Below are 22,500 nucleotides of genomic sequence, written 5' to 3' on the forward strand. Positions count from 1 at the left end.
TCATGGGAGAAAGTCATGTGGTCAGATGAGACCAAAATATACCTTTTGGGTCATAATTCCTCTAAACTTGTTTGGAGGAAGAAGAATGATAAGTATCATCCCAAGAACACCATCCCTACTGTGAAGCATGGGGGTGGTAGCATCATGCTTTGGGGGTGTTTTTCTGCACATGGGACAGGGCGAATGCACTGTATTAAGGAGAGGATGACTGGGGCCATGTATTGCGAGATTTTGGGGAACAACCTCCTTCCCTCAGTTAGAGCATTGAAGATGGGTCGAGGCTGGGTCTTCCAACATGACAATGACCCGAAGCACACAGCCAGGATAACCAAGGAGTGGCTCTGTAAGAAGCATATCAAGGTTCTGGCGTGGCCTAGCCAGTCTCCAGATCTAAACCCAATAGAGAATCTTTGGAGGAGCTCAAACTCCGTGTTTCTCAGTGACCGGCCAGAAACCTGACTGATCTAGAGAAGATCTGTGTGGAGGAGTGGGCCAAAATCCCTCCTGCAGTGTGTGCAAACCTGGTGAAAAACTACAGGAAACGTTTGACCTCTGTAATTGCAAACAAAGGCTCCTGTACCAAATATTAACATTGACTTTCTCAGGTGTTCAAATACTTGTTTGCAGCTGTATCATACAAATAAATAGTTAAAAAATCATACATTGTGATTTCTGGATTTTTTTTTTTCGATTATGTCTCTCACAGTGGACATGCACCTACGATGACAATTTCAGACCCCTCCATGATTTCTAAATGGGAGAACTTGCAAAATAGCAGGGTGTTCAAATACTTATTTTCCTCACTGTATAAATATATATATTTTCTTTTTTTTTTTTTTTTTTTACAATAAAACTTCAATGATATGCAAATTTATGCATTTATATATATCAATTAATTAATCTACAATCGAATAATATTTGATCTACATTTTAAAATTAGCAGTGATTTTTGACTATGTATAATATATAGAATAATATAAAGATAATTTGAATAAATTATTCAGTGTTCTAATATAAACAAGCAAATAAATAAATAAATAGTAAAAATGTTCGATTGTAATAATACTCTATGCAACTTTATGTACTATATATTTAAATATGTATAATTATTTTTTAAGATATATGGAAAATTTTAAATAATTGTAAAAAATGTACTGTGAAAATAATGTTTATTAAGATTCTACGCAACACCACAACGACTGTTTAACAAACTAGAATCAAATTTAAATCTTAATATTCATGATTTCCTAGTCAAGTGTATTTCTATCGAAGAAATGAAAAACCCACAGAATGCAGTGAAGCTGAAAAGATGCTGGAGTTTGGAAGAAATCACATTTTCTATTGAACTTCATGGGAGCTTCATTGTGATTAAATGAGAAGATATTTAATGTAATGTGGTGTTTATTATAAAGGTTAAGATCAGTCGCTCGGCCCGAGCGAAACCCATCGCTGTGTTTACAGAACACTGTAATAACCTTTAGACTCGTACAGGAGATACGATCCGTTTATTTCTGCAATAAATCTTTAAACATGCAGATACGTCTGCAAACTGAGCTGTAAACACTGCGAATAGAACATCTCCTCTCATACACGCTGAGAAAAACCACACCACATCAGGGTTCTCTGGGTTCCCCCTGTGGATCCTGCTCAGAAATTGTTCCCTTTTAGGAGGCTAAGAACCTTTAATAATCACACAAACTCATGATGAACCTGGTTCCTCCAAGTACCTTTAGCTAAAAGGTTAATTTCTGAGAGGTTGTAGATGTTTGCAAGATTATTTTGAGCAATTACACTGTTAGGGCTCTACACAGAACAGTGAGAGTCTCCTCAATGGACAAACCCTTTTTGAAGCCACTCTTCTAGGAGCATCTTCAAAGAACCACTCAAGAACCCTTAAAGAACCTCTTTTCTCAAATAAAGAAAATCACGAGCACAAATTTAGAGTTTGTTCTGCACACACATGGTTCTTCAAGGGTTCTTTAACAGCTCATTAGATAATCAAGTGTTATTTGAAAACTTTACAGTTTCGGGTTCCCTTGAGAGCAACTGAGGAACCATCAAGCAATCTAAATCTTCTAGCTGTATGAAACGTGAGGGTGAAGACACTGAATGCAGTGGAGTGAATTGTGGAGAACCACAACACTGTGCCACAAGAACATTTAAGAGTTTCCACTAGAGAAAGTGAAGAACTGAAAAACTTTAAGCATCCTAAATATTCTAGTGTGTGGGTGAAGACACCAAATGATGAACATTTAAGTATTTCCTCCTAGAGCAAGTGGAAAACCATTCAGTGTCCTAAATGTTCTGGCTGTATGATGTTGTGTGTTGTGTGGGTAAAGACAGCAAATGGTGTGGAATGAATTATGTAGAACCTCAACACTTTGCTGTACAGTTCAACACAGAATATTTAAGGGTTCCTGAGTAATGGAGCAGAAGAACCATTAAGAACTCTACTTTTCAATGTTCTACCTGCATGATGCTGTGTGAGTACAGAGACTGAATGTTGTACTATGGATAGTGTAGAACCACAACACTTCTCAGAACATGTACAGGTTCCTGAGAAGAAAAGAATCACAATATATAAATAAACACTTAGAAAATAGGGTTCTTTACGGGTTCTTCATGGGTTCATTGGATAATTAATGGGTCAAAGCCTTCTGAAATTGAACTTTTGAGCACTTTAATAACAAGGGAGCAGGTTTCTAGATATTCAGACGTAGATTTTTGTTTACTTGTGACTCTAAGTTTAGGGTTCTCCCAGGAGAGACTTCTGAAGAATCCTTAAGTAGATAATGCAGTTAGGAGGAAAGTTAACTAAGTGATTAATTGTTCCTGGTTTTTCTTGGCCAGGTGCCTGAGCAGTTCCTGTTATTATAATAATAATAATAATAAGAATAGTAATATATATTGACCGGTTGACTCTGCTGTGGTTCTGCAGCTGGATCTGAGCAGGCCTTTGGAGGATCAGGGCCCGCTGGATGCCATTATCCACAAGCTGACGGACCACATCGTGGACGCCGATCATAACAACGAGGAGGCGCAGAGAGTGGTGCAGAGCATACAGGTAGAACCACTGCTGGACTTGTAACAGTTTAATGGACATCTAGAAGAAGTTCATTACATACATCATGTTCCTTGCAGGATTACATCGACTCTCACCGCGAGACCGTGATTTTGGACCCTCTTCCTGGAATCCGCATGCTGCTCGACCGATCCAAGTCCTACTCACTGATTCATGCAATGGAGAAGTGTATGAAGGGTCAGTACACACTTTACACACACAACACTTATCAGTGGGTGAATATAATAACACAGTCAGCGGGAGATGGACTGTGATTAGCTGAAAGAAGTTTAGGTGTGAATAGTGGATTGTGATTGGCTGAAAGGAGTTCAGGTGTGACTAGTGGATTGTGTTTGGTTGGAAGGAGTTCAGGTGTGAATAGTGGATTGTGTTTGGTTGGAAGGAGTTCAGGTGTGAATAGTGGATTGTGTTTGGTTGGAAGGAGTTCAGGTGTGAATAGTGGATTGTGATTAGCTGAAAGGAGTTCAGGTGTGAATAGTGGATTGTGATTGGCTGGAAGGAGTTCAGGTGTGAATAGTGGATTGTGTTTGGTTGGAAGGAGTTCAGGTGTGAATAGTGGATTGTGATTGGCTGGAAGGAGTTCAGGTGTGAATAGTGGATTGTGATTGGCTGGAAGGAGTTCAGGTGTGAATAGTGGATTGTGTTTGGTTGGAAGGAGTTCAGGTGTGAATAGTGGATTGTGATTGGCTGGAAGGAGTTCAGGTGTGAATAGTGGATTGTGATTGGTTGGAAGGAGTTCAGGTGTGAATAGTGGATTGTGATTGGCTGGAAAGAGTTCAGGTGTGAATAGTGGATTGTGATTGGCTGGAAGGAGTTCAGGTGTGAATAGTGGATTGTGATTGGCTGGAAGGAGTTCAGGTGTGAATAGTGGATTGTGATTGGCTGGAAGGAGTTCAGGTGTGAATAGTGGATTGTGATTGGCTGGAAGGAGTTCAGGTGTAAGTAGTGGATTGTGATTGGTGGAAGGAGTTCAGGTGTGAATAATGGGTTGTGATCACATCAAAGCTTTCCTACAAAAAGTGAGTTATAAGAGCAGATAAAAAATCTAAGGCATGTCTAATCTAAGGCATGTCTAATCTCAGTGGGGAAAAAATTCCACAGTTGTGGGGAACGAGAGAAGAACGGATGATCACCAATAGAACATAAACAGGTAGGAGGATCGACTTAAAGAGCAGAATCAGAGTAGCGGAGATCACGCCTCGGACTGTAAAAAATTGTGTCCAATAATGAGAAAGATGGGAAATGAATGTGTCACGATTTCCAGGAAGAAGATGAAGCGAGGTGAAGGAAAATAAAAATAATCGAGTAAAAATGAGTAACTGATGAAGATATTCTGAACATTAACACTGATATGATCTCGTGTAAATAAAAGAGCTCTGGTTATTGAGCTCCGGCGTGTGCGATGTGTGTGTGTGTGTGTGTGTGAGTGTGAGTGTGTGTTGGATGTGATCTGAGATGAACAGCCTCGGCTCCAGACCGTCATCGAGCAGAGAGCGGTGTTTAGAATTCCACGCATGTGACTCTTTCGCTCCCTCACCAGGCAACCACTTCCATGGATGTAAGCGTGGGGCGAAACAACACACCGACAGAGTGGTTTCCTGGGAAAGGAGCGACGATAACACAGCGGTCCCTGCTGTATCACAACACGCCATCTCACCAGCAGCTCCGCGGCCCACGTTCCCTCCGAGTCTTAAACACGGGAAAGTAAACACAAAGCGGGCGGTCACGAGACGATAAATATCTCTGGGAGTGTTTTCTGCTATAAACGGCCAAAGAACACGCTGTAAATCCGTGCTGGAAACAGGTTATCATGGCGACAAGAGCTGCTTAAACCGGCGAAACAGAGCATTTACTTTTATGCCCTTTGGCATACGCACTTAACTTACAGTTATCGGGGTAAGGGCCTCCCTCAGGGGCCCAGGAGCGGCCGGAATTTGAACGTGCGACCTTTGGGTCTAACGTTCAATGCTAAGCTACCACCTTCCCGTCAGCCCTAACGCTAGGGCAAATTGCACAAGTTGCACGGAAGTAACATTAGCTAGAAAAGGCGGCCATGTTTCTGTTCGTCAACCATCAGGATCAGGAGGATGAGCTGCATTAGTGTAGAACCGGATACAATTACAAAACAAAACGCACATACTGCGCTTCTATTAACACCTTCTGACCAATCAGAATCCAGAATCCAGATATATTACAGTATAAAATATGAAGAGGACACGCCCCCTTGTGTCTGCACCTTAATCAACACCTTTGGTTCTGTCTCTAATGCTATAATATAATGAGCATTTATGCTAACATGCTATTGTGTGTGTGTGTGTGTGTGTGTGTGTGTGTGTGTGTGTGTGTGTTTGACGGCAGATGAGCGGATCTGCTCTCCTCCGTTCCTGGTGCTCGGCAGTGGGTGTGGCTCCGACATGTTAGAGCAGCTCCGTAAGAGAGACATCACCTTCCCCTTCAGTATGTACATCTTCATATCCACTTCTCCTCACCTTCATATCCACTTCATAATGCCTTATTACTCTCCTCATCACCTTCATATAGGCTTTATAATTGCCTTATAATACCTTCATCACATACTTCAACATATACTTCATATAGACTGCATAATGCCTTATGACTCTCCTCATCACCTTTATATGCACTGCATAATGCCTTATAATACTCTCGTCACCTTCATATCCACTTCATAATGCCTTATTACATTCCTCATCACCTTATATAGACTGCATTGTGCCTTATTACTCTCATTGCCTTCATATTTATTTCATAATGCCTTATTACTCTCCTCATCGCCTTAATATATACTACATCATGCCTAATAATACTCTCATCATCTCTATATCCACTTCATAATGCATTATTACTTTATTCATCGCCTTCATATCCATTTAATGTCTTATTACACTCTCCATGAGGTTCATATCCACTTCATAATGCCTTATTACATCCTAATGTGGTTGCTCTGTTTATTGGTTTCTTTTACAGTGTGTAAGACTCAGGTAGCACACGGTGTGAATTCTCATGAGGTAAGACTGTGTGTGTGTGTGTGTGTGTGTGTGTGTGTGTGTGTGTGTGTGTGTGTGTGTGTGTGTGTGTGTGTGTGTGTGTGAGTAATTACGCTTCTCGTTAATGATCTAACCTGTGGTATGTAATTGAGCACATGTTCATTTTATCTCAGGCCTGTGTGATAATCCTCCTCCTCCTTCAGAACACACTGACTCACCATAGTCACAGCGGGGCGAAAGTTTGTGCCCCCTCACATTCGTGTAATTGAAAAAAATAAAATTAGACTCTGTGGTTATTATTTAATATATATGAGGCTCATTACAACATACAGCTTCAATACACATTTTAATTAAAGAGACGTGAATTAATGTGAACGAAATTACAGAATAAAAAAAAATCTAAATTAATGAACAAATGTATGATAAAGTAGTACAGGAAGGAAGGAAACTAATGAATAAAGTAAAGAAGGAAGGAAGGAAGGAAGGAAGGAAGGAAGGAAGGAAGGAAGGAAGGAAGGAAGGAAGGAAGGAAGGAAGGAAGGAAGGAAGGAAAGTCAGAGCTCACAGCAAACTGCACAATCTCAAATATATTCATGTTGATTTAATAGCTGTTTTATTTTTAAGTTCAACTTGTGTTTGTCACATACACATACATACAGAGAACAACATGCAGTGAAATGCTTTATATGACAGTATGGTATAAAGTGTCCATGTGCAGTGTGGTGTGATATAAAGTGTCCATGTGCAGTGTGGTGTGGTATAAAGTGTCCATGTGCAGTGTGGTGTGATATAAAGTGTCCATGTGCAGTGTGGTGTGGTATAAAGTGTCCATGTTCAGTGTGGTGTGATATAAAGTGTCCATGTGCAGTGTGGTGTGGTATAAAGTGTCCATGTTCAGTGTGGTGTGGTATAAAGTGTCCATGTGCAGTGTGGTGTGGTATAAAGTGTCCATGTTCAGTGTGGTGTGGTATAAAGTGTCCATGTGCAGTGTGGTGTGGTATAAAGTGTCCATGTGCAGTGTGGTGTGGTATAAAGTGTCCATGTGCAGTGTGGTGTGGTACAAAGTGTCCATGTGCAGTGTGGTGTGTTATAAAGTGTCCATGTGCAGTGTGGTGTGGTATAAAGTGTCCATGTGCAGTGTGGTGTGGTATAAAGTGTCCATGTGCAGTGTGGTGTGGTATAAAGTGTCCATGTGCAGTGTGGTGTGGTACAAAGTGTCCATGTGCAGTGTGGTGTGGTATAAAGTGTCCATGTGCAGTGTGGTGTGGTATAAAATGACACAGCTGATTTAGTCCCAGATACACTTTTGGAAGAAAAGCTGGACATGGTGAGTAAAAGACGCCAGTACGGTTCGACTTGATTGTGAATTTGACTCATGTTGACAGTGTGGGACGTTCCAGATGAATAAGTTACTTTTGACCTGTAGAACCATTTCAGGCAGTCAGGTGTGTTTATGAGTGTGCACAAAACACACACACACACACACACACACACACACACACACACACACACACACACACACACACACACACACAGTTTATGGGCCTCATAAATACACACTGAACTTGGAGTTGTTATCTCAGAACACACCTGACCACACCTCGGTACAGATACAGATACAGATAACTCCCTGTGTGTGTGTGTGTGTGTGTGTGTGTGTGTGTGTGTGTGTGTGTGTGTGTGTGTGTGTGTGTGTGTGTGTGTGTGTGTGTGTGTGTGTGTGTGTATATCGGTTACCTGACAGCATTCCCTGAGGTAATATTCAGCCTGAGATCACCCTGTGTGTATGTGTGTGTGTGTGTGTGTGTGTGTTGTAGATGGCCATCATCTTTAGTGAGGAAGACCTGAAGGACATCACACCCCCCTGTGTGGTGCAGAGCTTCATTAACCACAATGCCATGCTCTACAAGGTGTTTGTAGTGGGTGAGGCGTACAGTGTGGTGGAGCGGCCCTCCATTAGGAACTTCCCCTTTGGACCTACAGGTTAGATCACTTCCTGTTAGATCATTTCCTGTTAGAACACTTCCTGTTAGACCACCTTCTGTTAGACCACTTCCTGGTAGACCACTTCCTGTTAGATCAGTTCCTGTTAGACTACCTTCTGTTAAGTGACCTCCTGTTAGACCGCTACCTGTAAGACTACTTCCTGTTAGACCACTTCCTGTTTCACAAGAGTCTTTTCCAACTCAGTATTGAAGGTGCATTTAGAGTAAACTCCGCCTCTTGTGTGTGTTTGTATGTGTGTGTGTCCTACAGACAGAAAAGCGATATCCTTTAACAGTCACCATGTGTCCAAACCCGAGTCATCATCAGATCTCACCTCTGTGAGTTTTACCTCATCTCAGCATTCTTCTGACCTGGAAGTGTTTTACGTTCCTCCTCTTTTATTTTATTTCTGTCTGCATCACTTCCTGTTCTTCTCATGTTCTTCTCATGTGTCCTTCATGTTCTACTCATGTTTTTCTCCTGTTCTCTCCGCATTTTCTCTGTGTGTCTTTGCATTTTCTCCTCATGTTTACATGTTCCATCTATCTTCTAGTCATGTTCCCCTCATGTTTTTTTTTCTCTTGTTCTTCTCATGTTCTCCTCATGTTTTCTTTGTCTCTTGATTTTCTCCTTATATTCTTATGTTCTTTGCTGTGTTCTCTTTATGTTTTTCTCATGCTATTCTCATGTTCTCCTCATGATCTTACTGTTCTCCCCACGGTTCTTCATATTCTTGTTTTTTTCTCATGGTTTTCTCATGTTCTCCACTAATTTTACTCATGTTTCCCTCCAGTTCTTCTCATGTTCTCCTCATGCTCTCCTCGGGTTCTCTCTGTGTCTCTGCATTTACTTCTCCTATTCATATGTTCTCTCTATGTTTGTCTCATGTTCTCTTTGTGTCTCATGTTCTCCTCATGTTTGCTCTGTATTCTATTTGTGTTCCCATTGTGTTTCTCCATGTTAAACTTATGTTCTCATGTTCTCTCCATGTTCTTCTTAAGCTCTCCCCCATGTTCATGTTTCCACACTACTTGTTTCCTTGTGCCCCTTCATTAGCGGGAGAACCTGGAGGGTCAGTGTAGGACACCGAGTGACGATGTCATCCGGAAGATTTCCAGATGTTTGAGACAGTCTCTTGGTGTGTCGCTGTTTGGGATTGACATCATCATTAACAACCAGACAGGACAGCATGCTGTCATCGACATCAACGCCTTCCCAGGTGACAAAACAATCACACACAACATGAAGGTGGTGACATACAGGGCCACGCCCACCTGAGAGTGACTGAGTGACTAAGAGTCTTTGAGTCACTGAGAGTCTTTGAGTCACTGAGAGTCACTGAGAGTCATTGAGTCACTGAGAGTCACTGAGAGTCACTGAGAGTCACTGAGAGTCAATGAGAGTCACTGAGGCACATATAGTTACTGAGTCACTGAGAGTCTTTGAGTCACTGAGAGTCACTAAGCCACTGAGAATCACTAAGAGTCATTGAGTCATTTAGAGTCACTGAGAGTCATTGAGCCACTGAGTGTCACTGAGTCACTGAGAGTCTCTATGAGTTTCTAAATTATTGAGCATCACCAAGCCACTGAGTCACTGTGATTCATGTCACAGAAGGTTACTGAGAGTAACTGAGTCACTTAGAGTCATTGATAGTTATTGAATCACTGAGTCCGCAAGAGTCACTGAGAGTCACAGAATCACAATTTATCTCGTTCAAATAAAAGTGAACCAATAACAAACAACTCACTAGTAAGAACCAGGTTATTTAAGGTGTCCCAGTCCCGAGATCTTGTGTGTACCTGATCAGCTTCTGGGCTTCTACTGCCTGTGACCTAAACATATGATTATAAAATAATACAATAAAAATCAAACTAATCAAACGAATATCAGTTTCAGGTGGGAATTCATTATAAAGTATTAAAATATAAATGAAACATTTAAAACATAGGCCACTGTATAGTTGTATAATATTAATATTAAAGTTAGGTACTGATGTAGGTGAGGTGAGGAGGTTCCTGGGGTGCAGTCAGAGTTCACATTCATCTTAATAGTGTTCAATAGGGATTATAGCAGAAGATCTTTAAACCAAAGGGAAGCAGATGTTTATGGAGCTAGCTTAGTGCACAGGGGCATTGTCAGGTTTGGGTCTCCTAATTCAAGTGAAAGAAACATTTCATGCTACTGCATCCTACAACATCAGATACAATTGTGTGCTGTTTCCTTTGTGGGAACTGATCCACATATGACTGGAAGAGTAGGAGTTACAGGAGTGATTTGTGATAGAAGAGTATCTGTGAGAGTGAAAGGGAAAGTTTATAGGACTGTGGTGAGACCTGAGATGTTGTATGGTTTAGAGACAGTGGCATTGAGTAAAAGACAGGAGGTGGAGCTGGAGGTAGCAGAGCTGAAGATGTTGAGATGTTTATTGACTATGGACAGGATTAGAAATTAGTTTATTAGTTGGACAGTGCATGTTTTGGAGATGAGAGAGGGACAATTAAGACGGTTTGTTCCTGTGCAGTGGTGGGACTTGGGGTATCTGAGTAGGAGAATGCTGAGGATGGAGGTGAGGATGCTGAAAAGATCCTGGACCATGCAGATGTAGATGAGAACATTACTTATCACACACTCCACTGCTCATGTTAGTTCTCACTCTCCAGTGTTCTGTATTGTTGAAAGATTTATGAGTCTGGTTCCTCTCAAGGTTTCTTCCTCATAACATCTAAGGGAGTTTTTCCTTGCCACAGTCACCACGGCTGCTCATCAGGGACAAACACACACCTTCACCTTCACTGTTGATTTCTGTAAAGCTGCTTTGAAACAATGTCTGTTGTGAAAAGCGCAATAGAAATAAACTTGACTTGATGACAGATGGTGGCATGGTGTCTCCAAACAGGAGCAGAAAGAGAAAAAATATAATATAAAAATAAATAAATATACAAAATAACTATGTAAACACACACTTCTATAAAAGGTTCTATATGTTTAAATTATGTTGATATTTATTATAATGACTCACAGCTACAAACGTCTCAGGAATACAAATATTTCTTTAATATCTGTGTAGAAAATATTTTTCTTATTCGGATTAATTAATAAAAATGACTGCTGTTGTTTCCGGTTTATGAAGTTATAAATGTAGATTTTATATATATGTATGTTTATTACTGTAAATATGGTGAGTGAGTGTTTGGAGTGTGTGAAGCTGCAGAGATGTTTATTTATCAGCTCGTGTGTTGGTGAGTCATAATACTGGAGACCTGCTGTGATGTTACTGTAGTGATGGTGTGTGTGTGTGTGTGTGTGTGTGTGTGTGTGTGTGTGTGTGTGTGTGTGTGTGTGTGTGTGTGTGTATTTTCATAGGCTTTTATAGCCTAGTTTTAAACTCACACTGCCCCCCATTTCATTAAAGATGCACTAAAGACGTTATGATGCTCCTCACTGAAACTTCAGAAGATTTCCGGAAAGTTCCCACTAATCTTATATTAAAAACTAATACAAATATGACCATATAATATACACTCCTGAGCACCTGAGCAAAAGAACATCTCATTCCACATTTAGTCTTCATCTACTCTTATAATCAGCTCCACTTTGCTGGGGAAGATGTTCCACTAGATTTTGTGGAGATTTTTTGCTCGATCAGATACGTGTGTTAGTGAAGTCTGGCACTAATCTAGGTGAGAAGGTGAGGAGGTTCCTGGGGCGCAGTCAGCGTTCATGTTCATCATGTTCAATAGGGTTGGAGCTCTATAGTTGGAGATCTTTCACATCTTCTAACCCATGGAAAGCACATGTTAGACATGGCTTTGTGATGCTGGAACAGGTTTGAGTCTGCTAGATCATGCGAAATGTTTCATGCTCCAGAATCCGAGGACGTACGATAAGATTTGGAGTCTCAAACGGTTTGGAGAAGAACCACATATCGGTGGAGAAGTCAGGTGTCCCAATATCTTTGCTCATAAAATGAGATGACATGGAATGAATCAATGTACTTCTTCTTGAATTTTGGAAATTTTAGACTTCCTGTGGACCATGTGACTTTTTCTTATCTGAATGTTACAGGTGTAAGATTCGGGCATTCATTCAGAAATAAAATACTTGAAGGAAACAGGAAGTGATGTCATATAGCCCACGCATCTGTACATGTTGGAACAATAATCTATAATGTACATTTTTCTTTCCACCAGGTTATGAAGGAGTCCCGACGTTCTTTGATGACCTCCTGACTCACCTGACCAGCGTCCTGCAGGGCCACGCCCCTCTCCGAGCCAACGGTGTGAGCCACCTGCCCTGCAGCATGCTGGGAAACGAGGGCGTTCCCTGGGCAATGGAGAGTGAGGTGTTGAAGAAGGGTCCTCCTCAGACTCTGAACAGCTGCAACGCTGAACTGGGATCCAGTTACCGCCAGCACCGATGTTCTCCCCTTACAGCCCATGCGCCCACCCAGTGACCCGCCTCGACCACTTCCTGTTTACTCGCATCACTTCCTCTAGGGACATATGTGTATGTATATGTAATGACCAAAGGTGTGCTGATTTTTGAGGAAAATACAAATCGACATGGTTGCCAGGTGATTTCGCTGCTATGTGGGTTTTTTGGACATTTAGATAAACCAGCCGCTTGACCTGATGGACTAGTGGAGACATGATGGACATTTCCAGAGACAGGAAGAGACGAGAAGCTTCTAGTGTGAATGCTGTAGAATCTTCTCCTGAGTAACACTGATGAAGCATTTTTGTTCCTCAATCATTCTCCATCATTTCTTCGTCTGCAAATTACGATCAAAAGTTTGTGTCCGTAAACGTGGTGGAGGAATCTGGTGATTTTCTTCTGCTCGAATGATCAAAATGATTTTGCTGAACCCGATCTAAAGCTCTGGGGTCGGATCGGATCTTCTCATTTCTACCAAGTAGCTTACATGTTTCATCGCATCACCCCGTGTAATTGTAGTCAACGTTCAGCGAACAGGTCGATGAGCGCAACACACCACGGAGAACAAGAGAACTTTAGGCTAACGTTCAGATACAGCTGCTATTGACAAGGTATTTATTTTAGTTTCAAATAGAAATTTCTTTAAAGATGAAGAAGAAGCACACAATCATACCTTGTATCACGTACTATCAAAAGTACAGCTTTTTCCACTTCTAATGTAGATCAAGATCATTATCATTGTCTGCCTGCTCCTCACCACGTTCTTCAACTCGTTTCTCAGCCCATTCCTTGACACATTACTTGACAAACAACACACTTTCCTCATGTTCCTCAGCAAGTTCCTCTCATTCCTCAGCACGTTTCTTACTATTTTCCACAGCATGTTCTTCAACACATTCCTTTCATTCCTCAATACTTTCTTCGCACTATGTTCCACAGCAGGTTCCAAAACTTTCCTTTCGTTTCTTAACACATTCTCCTCAACATGTTCCTCCACATGTTTCTCATATTCTTCAGCATATTCTTTTCTATGATCCTCAACATGTTCCTCTCATTCCTATACACATTCCTCTCACTATGTTTCACAACATGTTTACACTGGACTTCACCACTTACCATCTTCTCATTCATACAATATGTGGGCAAAGGAATTGGGACACGTGAACATTCCTGCCAGACGTGGTTTAAAACACAGCATACTTTTGACGCTGTGGTCTACACCGTGTGATCAACCTGTTCTGATTATTATTGATGATCAGTTTGGACAGAAGTGTTTAGTGACACTGATTTATTCTCCAACACTCGCTTTCTCCACTTTTACTGTCACTGTACCAAAGACTGATTCATCAGGGGATAATCTGTGTGTGTGTGTGTGTGTGTGTGTGTGTTATATTTGTACATACTGTACACACTGTGTGTATTGTGTATATGTTGAGATCAGAAGACATTATGGGATGTTATATTGTGTAAATTAAGTGAAACAGAAGGAGAATAAACACCATGACAACACCACTGTGTCAGTGTTACTATACACTTCTGCCCTTTCTTCCATTCCACCCTTCTTTCCTTTTCTTTTATTATTCCTCCACTTCACTTTTTCCATTCTTTCATTCCACCCACTCCACTCCATTCCACTCTACTCCCTTCCATTCCACCCCACTTCCCACTTTTCCACTCTTCTCTATTCCACCCCACCCCTCTCTATTCCATCCCACTCTATTCTATTCCACCCCACTCCACTCTATTCCACCCCACCCCTCTCTATTCCACCCCACCCCTCTCTATTCCATCCCACTTCACTCTATTCCACCCCACTCCACTCTATTCCACCCCACCCCTCTCTATTCCACCCCACTCCACTCTATTCCACCCCACCCCTCTCTATTCCACCCCACTCCACTCTATTCCACCCCACCCCTCTCTATTCCACCCCACCCCTCTCTATTCCACCCCACTCCATTCCACTCTATTCTATTCCATCCCACTCCACTCTATTCCATCCCACTCTACTCTATTCCACCCCACCCCTCTCTATTCCATCCCACCCCTCTCTATTCCATCCCACTCCACTCTATTCCATCCCACCCCTCTCTATTCCACCCCACTCCACTCTATTCCACCCCACCCCTCTCTATTCCATCACACTCCACTCTATTCCATCCCACTCCACTCTATTCCATCCCACCCCTCTCTATTCCACCCCACCCCTCTCTATTCCATCCCACTCCACTCTATTCCACCCCACCCCTCTCTATTCCATCACACTCCACTCTATTCCATCCCACTCCACTCTATTCCATCCCACCCCTCTCTATTCCACCCCACCCCTCTCTATTCCATCCCACTCCACTCTATTCCACCCCACCCCTCTCTATTCCATCCCACTCCACTCTATTCCATCCCACCCCTCTCTATTCCATCCCACTCCACTCTATTCCACCCCACCCCTCTCTATTCCATCACACTCCACTCTATTCCATCCCACTCCACTCTATTCCATCCCACCCCTCTCTATTCCACCCCACCCCTCTCTATTCCATCCCACTCCACTCTATTCCACCCCACCCCTCTCTATTCCATCCCACTCCACTCTATTCCATCCCACTCCACTCTATTCCACCCCACCCCTCTCTATTCCACCCCACCCCTCTCTATTCCATCCCACTCCACTCTATTCCACCCCACCCCTCTCTATTCCATCCCACTTCACTCTATTCCATCCCACCCCTCTCTATTCCATCCCACCCCTCTCTATTCCATCCCACTTCACTCTATTCCATCCCACCCCTCTCTATTCCATCACACTCCACTCTATTCCATCCCACTCCACTCTATTCCATCCCACCCCTCTCTATTCCACCCCACCCCTCTCTATTCCATCCCACTCCACTCTATTCCACCCCACCCCTCTCTATTCCATCCCACTCCACTCTATTCCATCCCACTCCACTCTATTCCACCCCACCCCTCTCTATTCCACCCCACCCCTCTCTATTCCATCCCACTCCACTCTATTCCATCCCACCCCTCTCTATTCCATCCCACTTCACTCTATTCCATCCCACCCCTCTCTATTCCATCCCACTCCACTCTATTCCATCCCACTCCACTCTATTCCATCCCACTCCACTCTATTCCACCCCACCCCTCTCTATTCCACCCCACCCCTCTCTATTCCATCCCACTCCACTCTATTCCACCCCACCCCTCTCTATTCCATCACACTCCACTCTATTCCATCCCACTCCACTCTATTCCATCCCACCCCTCTCTATTCCACCCCACCCCTCTCTATTCCATCCCACCCCTCTCTATTCCATCCCACTCCACTCTATTCCATCCCACCCCTCTCTATTCCACCTTACTCCACTCCAATATCTTCCACCCCACTCATTTTTCCCCACTCTATTCTATTCCTCTCCATTCCATTTCACTCCACTTCACCCCACGCCATTTCTCTCAACTCCACTCTAGCTTGGCACAAAGAATATCTGAACTTTATTTATCTATTGTTTATTTGTTTGTTAAGGTTACTTCCTGTTTACAAAAGAAACATTTAAATGTCCTCTCACTCACTTTATCCTTTAATTCTTCTTTTCTTTATTCTTTCATCTTTGCTTAATTTGTTAAATTTTTTTAAACGATGGGATTCTTTTATTTTATGAACGTACACACACACACATACACACACACACACAAACACACACAAACACACACAGCACTAAACCACTGCACTCCAGAACTCTCAGTATTTATTTCTCTAAAATAATTCCCACCTGTCATTACAGTCCAGTCCTGTTTTATTAAAAACATTATTGCATTATTAAATCATTACTGATTATTATTATTGTTATTATTAATATTATTATTAGAGCTTGATATTCTCATGTTCTTCAGAAAGCGAACGAGGTGAAGCTAAGCGAAGCAGGAGCAGATCAGGCCCTGAGCATGTGTATGTGTGTGTTTGTGTACACTGCAGAGAACTGTGTGTGTTTCAGACAGAAGAACATCAGGTTCAAAGCATCAGGTTCCTTTGGAGGTGGATGTGAAGGTGGAGGTGAAGAAGAATGCTGCTTTTTTCAGCCATGTCGCAGCCCATGCAGTTTCTGAGCCATGTTCTCCAACTCGTTCTCTATCACTGCCAAGCTCTCCATCTCAGCGTCCTGCACCACAACACAAGCACAACATATTCCTCACTAGTCACCTGGTAACGAGGCTTCTACTAACGAGTCACCAAGTAATGAGACTTGTTTAAATAACACGTTTTCTAGATGGAAGCATTTGTTGTTCCAAAACCTGCTTACTGCGTTCAGCGTTGCTGGAGCCACAGGCACTAATGCACTCCCAAACTATCAGAGATACGGCTTTTTGAACTGAGTGCTGATAACAAGCTGGATGGTCCCTCTCCTCTTTAGTCCAGAGGATGTGGTATCCATGGTTTCCAAAAAGCCTTAATAATTCAGATTTGTCTGACCACAGAACAACTTTGTCTCAGTAAATGTACCCCGTCACAACTTGTTAGCATGTTGTAGCCATCAAATACAACATTTTTCCTAAAATGGAACACTTCCTCAGTTTCAACGTGTGATATGTTTTCTGTTTTATTGTGAATAAAATATGTGTTAATGAGATTTGCAAATCACTGGATTCTGTTTTTATTTACATTTTACACAGCGGCCCAACGTTTTCAGAATCAGGGTTGTATTTTCAAGTCTTCTACTAATGAGGGGCTTTTACAAGAGTCCTCCACTAACAAATCTTCTACTGATGAATGAATTCATCTAGTCTTGCAGTTGAATTAGAAGCATTTCAGATGTTTGGACTGCAATCACAGATCTGAAGGAGCTGTCAGGAAATATTTCTATATATTCTGAAGCTGTTCTTCAGTGTGAGATTAATCAGGGTAAAGAAAGAACACAGTTCAGTGCAGGTTCAGGAAATGTGATATCAGCTAAACACATCACATTACCTCATTTTTCTTAGTGCCACTGCCCTCCTCAGGGTCTCTGCTCTCCTTAGGGTTTCTTCCTGCCATCATCTGGAGCTCCTCCTCCTCAGGACTCGGCCACGCCTCCTTGGAGTGGTGAGGTGGTGCCTTCTGCTGGCTGAAAGCCTGGCGCTGGTCCGGCTCTCTTCTACGACTAGAGGGTTTCTGTACTCCAACATCAGCCGCCTTCTTCTCCACAGACCCCTTCACCTGCTCATGAAGCTCCTCCTGCTTCTTCTCCTTCTTCACTTGTTTGTGTTCTAGAGCTCCAGCTGCTCCATCCTGATCTGCTGAAGGACACAAGTAATCATTTAGAATGTCTCATGTTGATTTACACTAAAACTTTCTACAAAAAATAGTGGCGTCTATAAATATGCATGAATATGCAAATTTGTGAATGCCCACTTTCTTTCCTTTCATTAATAAGCTAATATTGCTATCACTAACAAACATATCTATCGTATAGCTTGCAGTTTGTTGCTTGTGGGCGTGGCCTGTCTGGCATGCTTATAATTTTTTTATTACTTAAGCCAGAAATGAATCTTTGATTTACACGGTATGTGTTGGGCTTCATAGCCTCAATCTAAAGTTAGATTAGCAAACTAGCACGCTTAACTAAGTAGCAAGCTAACTGTATTAGCAATGTGGGCCGTGCCGATCTCTCCTTGTCCTATCAGGCTTTCAGGCTAGATGTGTAAGACAGGATGGTGATGATTGCATCAAGGAAATTAAGTTTGATTCATTCGAGCCAGTAGTTTTTGCCACGTCACCTAATTTGCATAAAACTTTTGCAATCAAAATAAATTGATTGGTCCAGAGATTATTTAATTTAATTGTAACGTTGTTTCAATATGTGATTAATATAAAGGTGCATCACCTTCATCCTCTTCCTCACTGCTTCCTGCTTTCCTCATCACCACTCGTATTCTCTTCGTGGGGTGGGTGATCATGTCATTTTCCTGAGACTCCTCCTCCCCCTCCTGCTCCTCCTCATCCTCAGCTCCTCCATCCTGCAGCGTTTCTCCCGGCGTCAGGACGGCCATCAGCATCGACTGGTCTGTCAGGAGGAAACAGCAAGACGGCCGCAGACAAATCAGGAGCTTTCTTCAGATACGACTTTTATTTCAACGTTTATCTCTCGAGAAATGACTGAAGCCCCGCCCCCTTTTCCATTGACATAACATCATACGATTGACATTTCCCTTTTCGTCAGCGAAAACGTCAGTATGAAGCACATCTATTTGCTTTAACCTCATATGCCAAAGACGAGACATATCAAACCGCATCTTTTTCATTTTCCTTTTTTATTCTCACATACTTTTCCTTCCTTTCCCTCTTTTACCTTAAACTTCTACTTTTTGTTTTTAATCTGACTTTTCTTCTTCTTTGCATCCATTCATCTGTCTATCCATCATACTTTCTATTTTCTACATTATATATATATTGTGGTTGGCCATTAGGGTCAGCAAGACTTTCTCTACTGACTTATGTTTTAATATATTTTCATCTATAAATATGTATTTAATTATTCCCTGTAACTCCATGTTGCTTAAAGGCTGTTGTTTTAACCAATCAGATTTTGAGTTGATGACTATGAGACCCTCTAGTAGGAGTCCAATAACATCAGTATTTTCACGTCCTGTGATTGGATGGTCAGAGAGCATCACTAGTCAGAGCTCACGACCCGCATCTGTAGCAAACTGCACAATCTCAAATACATTCATGTGAATTTAAAAGATTTTTTTTATTCCACAACAACTGACAGAGGAGAAGAAACTGATTTGGCTGCAGAAACACCTACAAGAACATTTACAAAATGGACTTTTAATCAGCCTTTATAATATTTTATAATATGCAAAATTATTTGTATTTATTTAAATGAAGGCATATTTGTATATTGTAAATAATTAACTGCTGAAAAATTCATGTCTGTGTGTAAGACGTGTGGAACGTTCAGTAAAGGACATGTATAATATAGTTTCACCTGCAGGATCCTGGAGATCATGGGTGTGGTCAGAACGCTCCTCTATTCCTTTTTCAGGTCTCTCATTGGGTCCTGAGAGGGGAGAAGGCGAATTTAGATTTATGAGAAACATTACTGAGCAATATGATGAGTGGATGTGAGACGCGATGAGAGATTGGACGACCTTCTACAGCGATGTCCTGCAGCTCCTGGAGGAAGTTCCTGTGACGGAGCACACTGACGAGTCTGTCGTCTAAACACACACACACACACACACACACACACACACACACACACACACACATGTATAAAATATAAATATAAATAGGGTAGCACACAGGTCCTTGGAGTCTAATCCAGGATGTCTGCTCTAGGAAGTCTGATCCTGGATAATCCAGAAAATCAGGTTCAGGAAGTCTAATTCAGGATGTCTAATAAAGAAAAATCTGAACTAGTAAGTCTGATCTGGGAAATCTGATTCAGAAAATAAGGTCTAGGAAGTCCGATCCAGGAAGTCTAATACAGGAACTCTAAAGCAGGAAGGTTGATCCAGGAACTCTGATCCAAAAACTCAGATCCAGGAAGTCTGATCTAGAATATCAGATTTAGGAAGTCTGCTTTATTAAATTTAATATAGGAAGTCTGATACAGAAAGTCTGATAAACAAAATCAGATCCAGAAAGTGTAATCTCTGGTCCTCCTGAAAACAGTAATGTGATATAGGCTTTAGCTGAAACGCAGCAGGAACTTGTGTGTGTGTGTGTGTGTGTGTGTGTGTGTGTGTGTGTGTGTGTGTGTGTGTGTGTGTGTATTTTGTATTAATTTGCTTTTTAATTTATGAAATAAAGCTGAAGTGATAATTACATTTCTTCTTAAAGCTGCACAATTAATCACAGTGTGTGTGTGTGTGTGTGTGTGTGTGTGTGTGTGTGTGTGTGTGTGTGTGTGTGTGTGTGTGTGTGTGTTAAATTCGTGCAGAGTCACAGTTTTTCCTTTTCTGCTGACCTCCACACACACTGCTGACTCAGCGCTTCACATTCCAGAAAACAATTTTCTCCCTCTCTCTCTCTCTCTCTCTCTCTCTCTCTCTCTCTCTCTCTCTATCTACAAACACACACACCTTTTCTCTGTTCTTTCTACATCTTTCTGTCTCTCTGTATCCCTCCCTCTACCTTTCTTTCTTTCTTTCTTTCTTTCTTTCTTTCTTTCTTTCTTTCTTTCTTTCTTTCTTTCTTCTTCTTTCTCTTCACCTCCCTATATCCCTTTCTTATGTTATTCCCTATCTTTTTGATCATCTCTCCATTTTTCTCTTTCTCCCTCTCCCTCTCTCTCTCTTTCCCTCTCTCTCCATCCTGTTGTCCATCCCTTGTCATTTCTGTCCTCCCAGGCGTAAAATTTTTTCTTGCTAATGCTCTGATCGATTTTGCTCTCGGTGTGTGTGTGTGTGTGTGTGTGTGTGTGTGTGTGTGTGTGTGTGTGTGTGTGTGTGTGTGTGTGTGTGTGTGTAAAGGTGAGGCAGGTGGGATGTGGAACAGTTTGTAATTGCAGGGCAGTTTTGTTCGTTCCAGCAGGAACTGTGCGGCGTGAGCAGTGTGTATCCGAGGGGAAAATCACCCGCGTTAGCGATTACATTAGCGAGGTCAGTGTGAAGGTGCGCGGACGGAGCAGAACATCCTGAAATCTCAGCAGAAGAAAAGTCTGGTTCTCTGGCCTGATGAAAGCAAAGATTTTACTTCTTTTGCCTTTGGAAAACCATGTGAAGCATGATGGAGGTGGTGTTGGCAACATGACTCCGAGTCACATGGTGCTGTTTTGTCTCCACTGTGGACACGTCACATTCCGGACGTGCACGTGCGAGCAATACACCAAACGATCGCAGGATACACACAGCCGCCTTCTAGTGAAAGTTTTCAGAGATTTACCAGAGCTCTGTTTCTTATCGTGTTACAGAGGAACTGCAAATTATCATGACCTTCTCTGTCGTGAAGATCCCTCAAGTTACAGCTTCACCTCCCACTGCTACAAAGCCCTGTTACTGAAGACTCCTTACCATAAACATCACCTTACAGGAAACCTGCTGCTCTATCTGATCCATCTAATCTTCTAGGTATTCATTCGAGTATTAGATTTGAAATAAAACACATCTCACCGGTCCTGAGGGTCTCCAGACATTGTTGAGAAACGGGTAGAGACTGAGGTGTGCTCAGAATGTCAGCCAGGACCTCCACAATACACTTAATCACCTGTGAGGACCACAGAAAACACACACAAAAAAATCTGATCATTTCAGGTCAAAATCTTACAATTTAATCTTTGTTGATTTCCCGGTGAGAAGTTCACAATAGGGTTCTACAGAGAACCTTTTGGGGTTAAAGCGGATGAACGGCACCAAGATCCTGCAGCAGGTCATGGACACAAAAACTCAAACAAGTTTAGGTAGAGAGGTGCTCACATGACTTACAACAATCACTGATCAGCACTGTTCCTCAACAATCACTGATCACCACTGTTCCTCACAACCAATCACTACTCACCACTGTTACTCACAACCAATCACTGATCACCACTGTTCCTCAACAACCACTGATCACCACTGTTACTTACAACCAATCACTACTCACCACTGTTCCTCACAACCAATCACTACTCACCACTGTTCCTCAACAACCACTGATCACCACTGTTCCTCAAAACGAATCACTGATCACCACTGTTACTCACAACCAATCACTGATCACCACTGTTCCTCACAACCAATCACTACTCACCACTGTTCCTCAACAACCACTGATCACCACTGTTCCTCAAAACGAATCACTGATCACCACTGTTACTCACAACCAATCACTGATCACCACTGTTCCTCACAACCAATCACTGATCATCACTGTTCCTCAAAACTAAATACTGATAACCACTGTTCCTCAAAACGAATTACTGATCACCACTGTTCCTCAAAACGAATCACTGATCACCACTGTTCCTCAAAACAAATCACTGATCACCACTGTTACTCACAACCAATCACTGATCACCACTG

General features: G+C 42.1%; 2 protein-coding genes across 4 annotated transcripts in view; one reads left to right on the forward strand and one right to left on the reverse strand.

The window, feature by feature from the left end:
• itpk1a (inositol-tetrakisphosphate 1-kinase a) overlaps positions 1 to 14,019 on the forward strand; it is a 31,070-nt gene extending 17,051 nt beyond the window's left edge. For both annotated transcript variants that reach the window (XM_083562736.1, XM_083562737.1), the window contains exons 4-11: positions 2,939 to 3,064; positions 3,142 to 3,259; positions 5,441 to 5,539; positions 6,068 to 6,108; positions 7,905 to 8,070; positions 8,344 to 8,411; positions 9,130 to 9,292; positions 12,267 to 14,019. In XM_083562736.1, the coding sequence (XP_083418862.1) occupies positions 2,939 to 3,064; positions 3,142 to 3,259; positions 5,441 to 5,539; positions 6,068 to 6,108; positions 7,905 to 8,070; positions 8,344 to 8,411; positions 9,130 to 9,292; positions 12,267 to 12,529 (1,044 nt within the window). In that variant the 3' untranslated portion in view covers positions 12,530 to 14,019. The remainder of the gene's footprint in view (positions 1 to 2,938; positions 3,065 to 3,141; positions 3,260 to 5,440; positions 5,540 to 6,067; positions 6,109 to 7,904; positions 8,071 to 8,343; positions 8,412 to 9,129; positions 9,293 to 12,266) is intronic.
• Positions 14,020 to 16,252: 2,233 nt separating this feature from the next.
• chga (chromogranin A) overlaps positions 16,253 to 22,500 on the reverse strand; it is a 12,673-nt gene continuing 6,425 nt past the window's right edge. For both annotated transcript variants that reach the window (XM_083562759.1, XM_083562760.1), the window contains 6 exons: positions 21,610 to 21,703; positions 19,645 to 19,713; positions 19,482 to 19,553; positions 18,375 to 18,554; positions 17,480 to 17,784; positions 16,253 to 16,673 (listed from right to left, as the gene is read on the reverse strand). In XM_083562759.1, the coding sequence (XP_083418885.1) occupies positions 16,590 to 16,673; positions 17,480 to 17,784; positions 18,375 to 18,554; positions 19,482 to 19,553; positions 19,645 to 19,713; positions 21,610 to 21,703 (804 nt within the window). In that variant the 3' untranslated portion in view covers positions 16,253 to 16,589. The remainder of the gene's footprint in view (positions 16,674 to 17,479; positions 17,785 to 18,374; positions 18,555 to 19,481; positions 19,554 to 19,644; positions 19,714 to 21,609; positions 21,704 to 22,500) is intronic.

Source organism: Silurus aristotelis (assembly GCF_946808225.1).
Source record: "Silurus aristotelis genome assembly, chromosome: 15".
Taxonomy (NCBI): Eukaryota; Metazoa; Chordata; class Actinopteri; order Siluriformes; family Siluridae; genus Silurus; species Silurus aristotelis.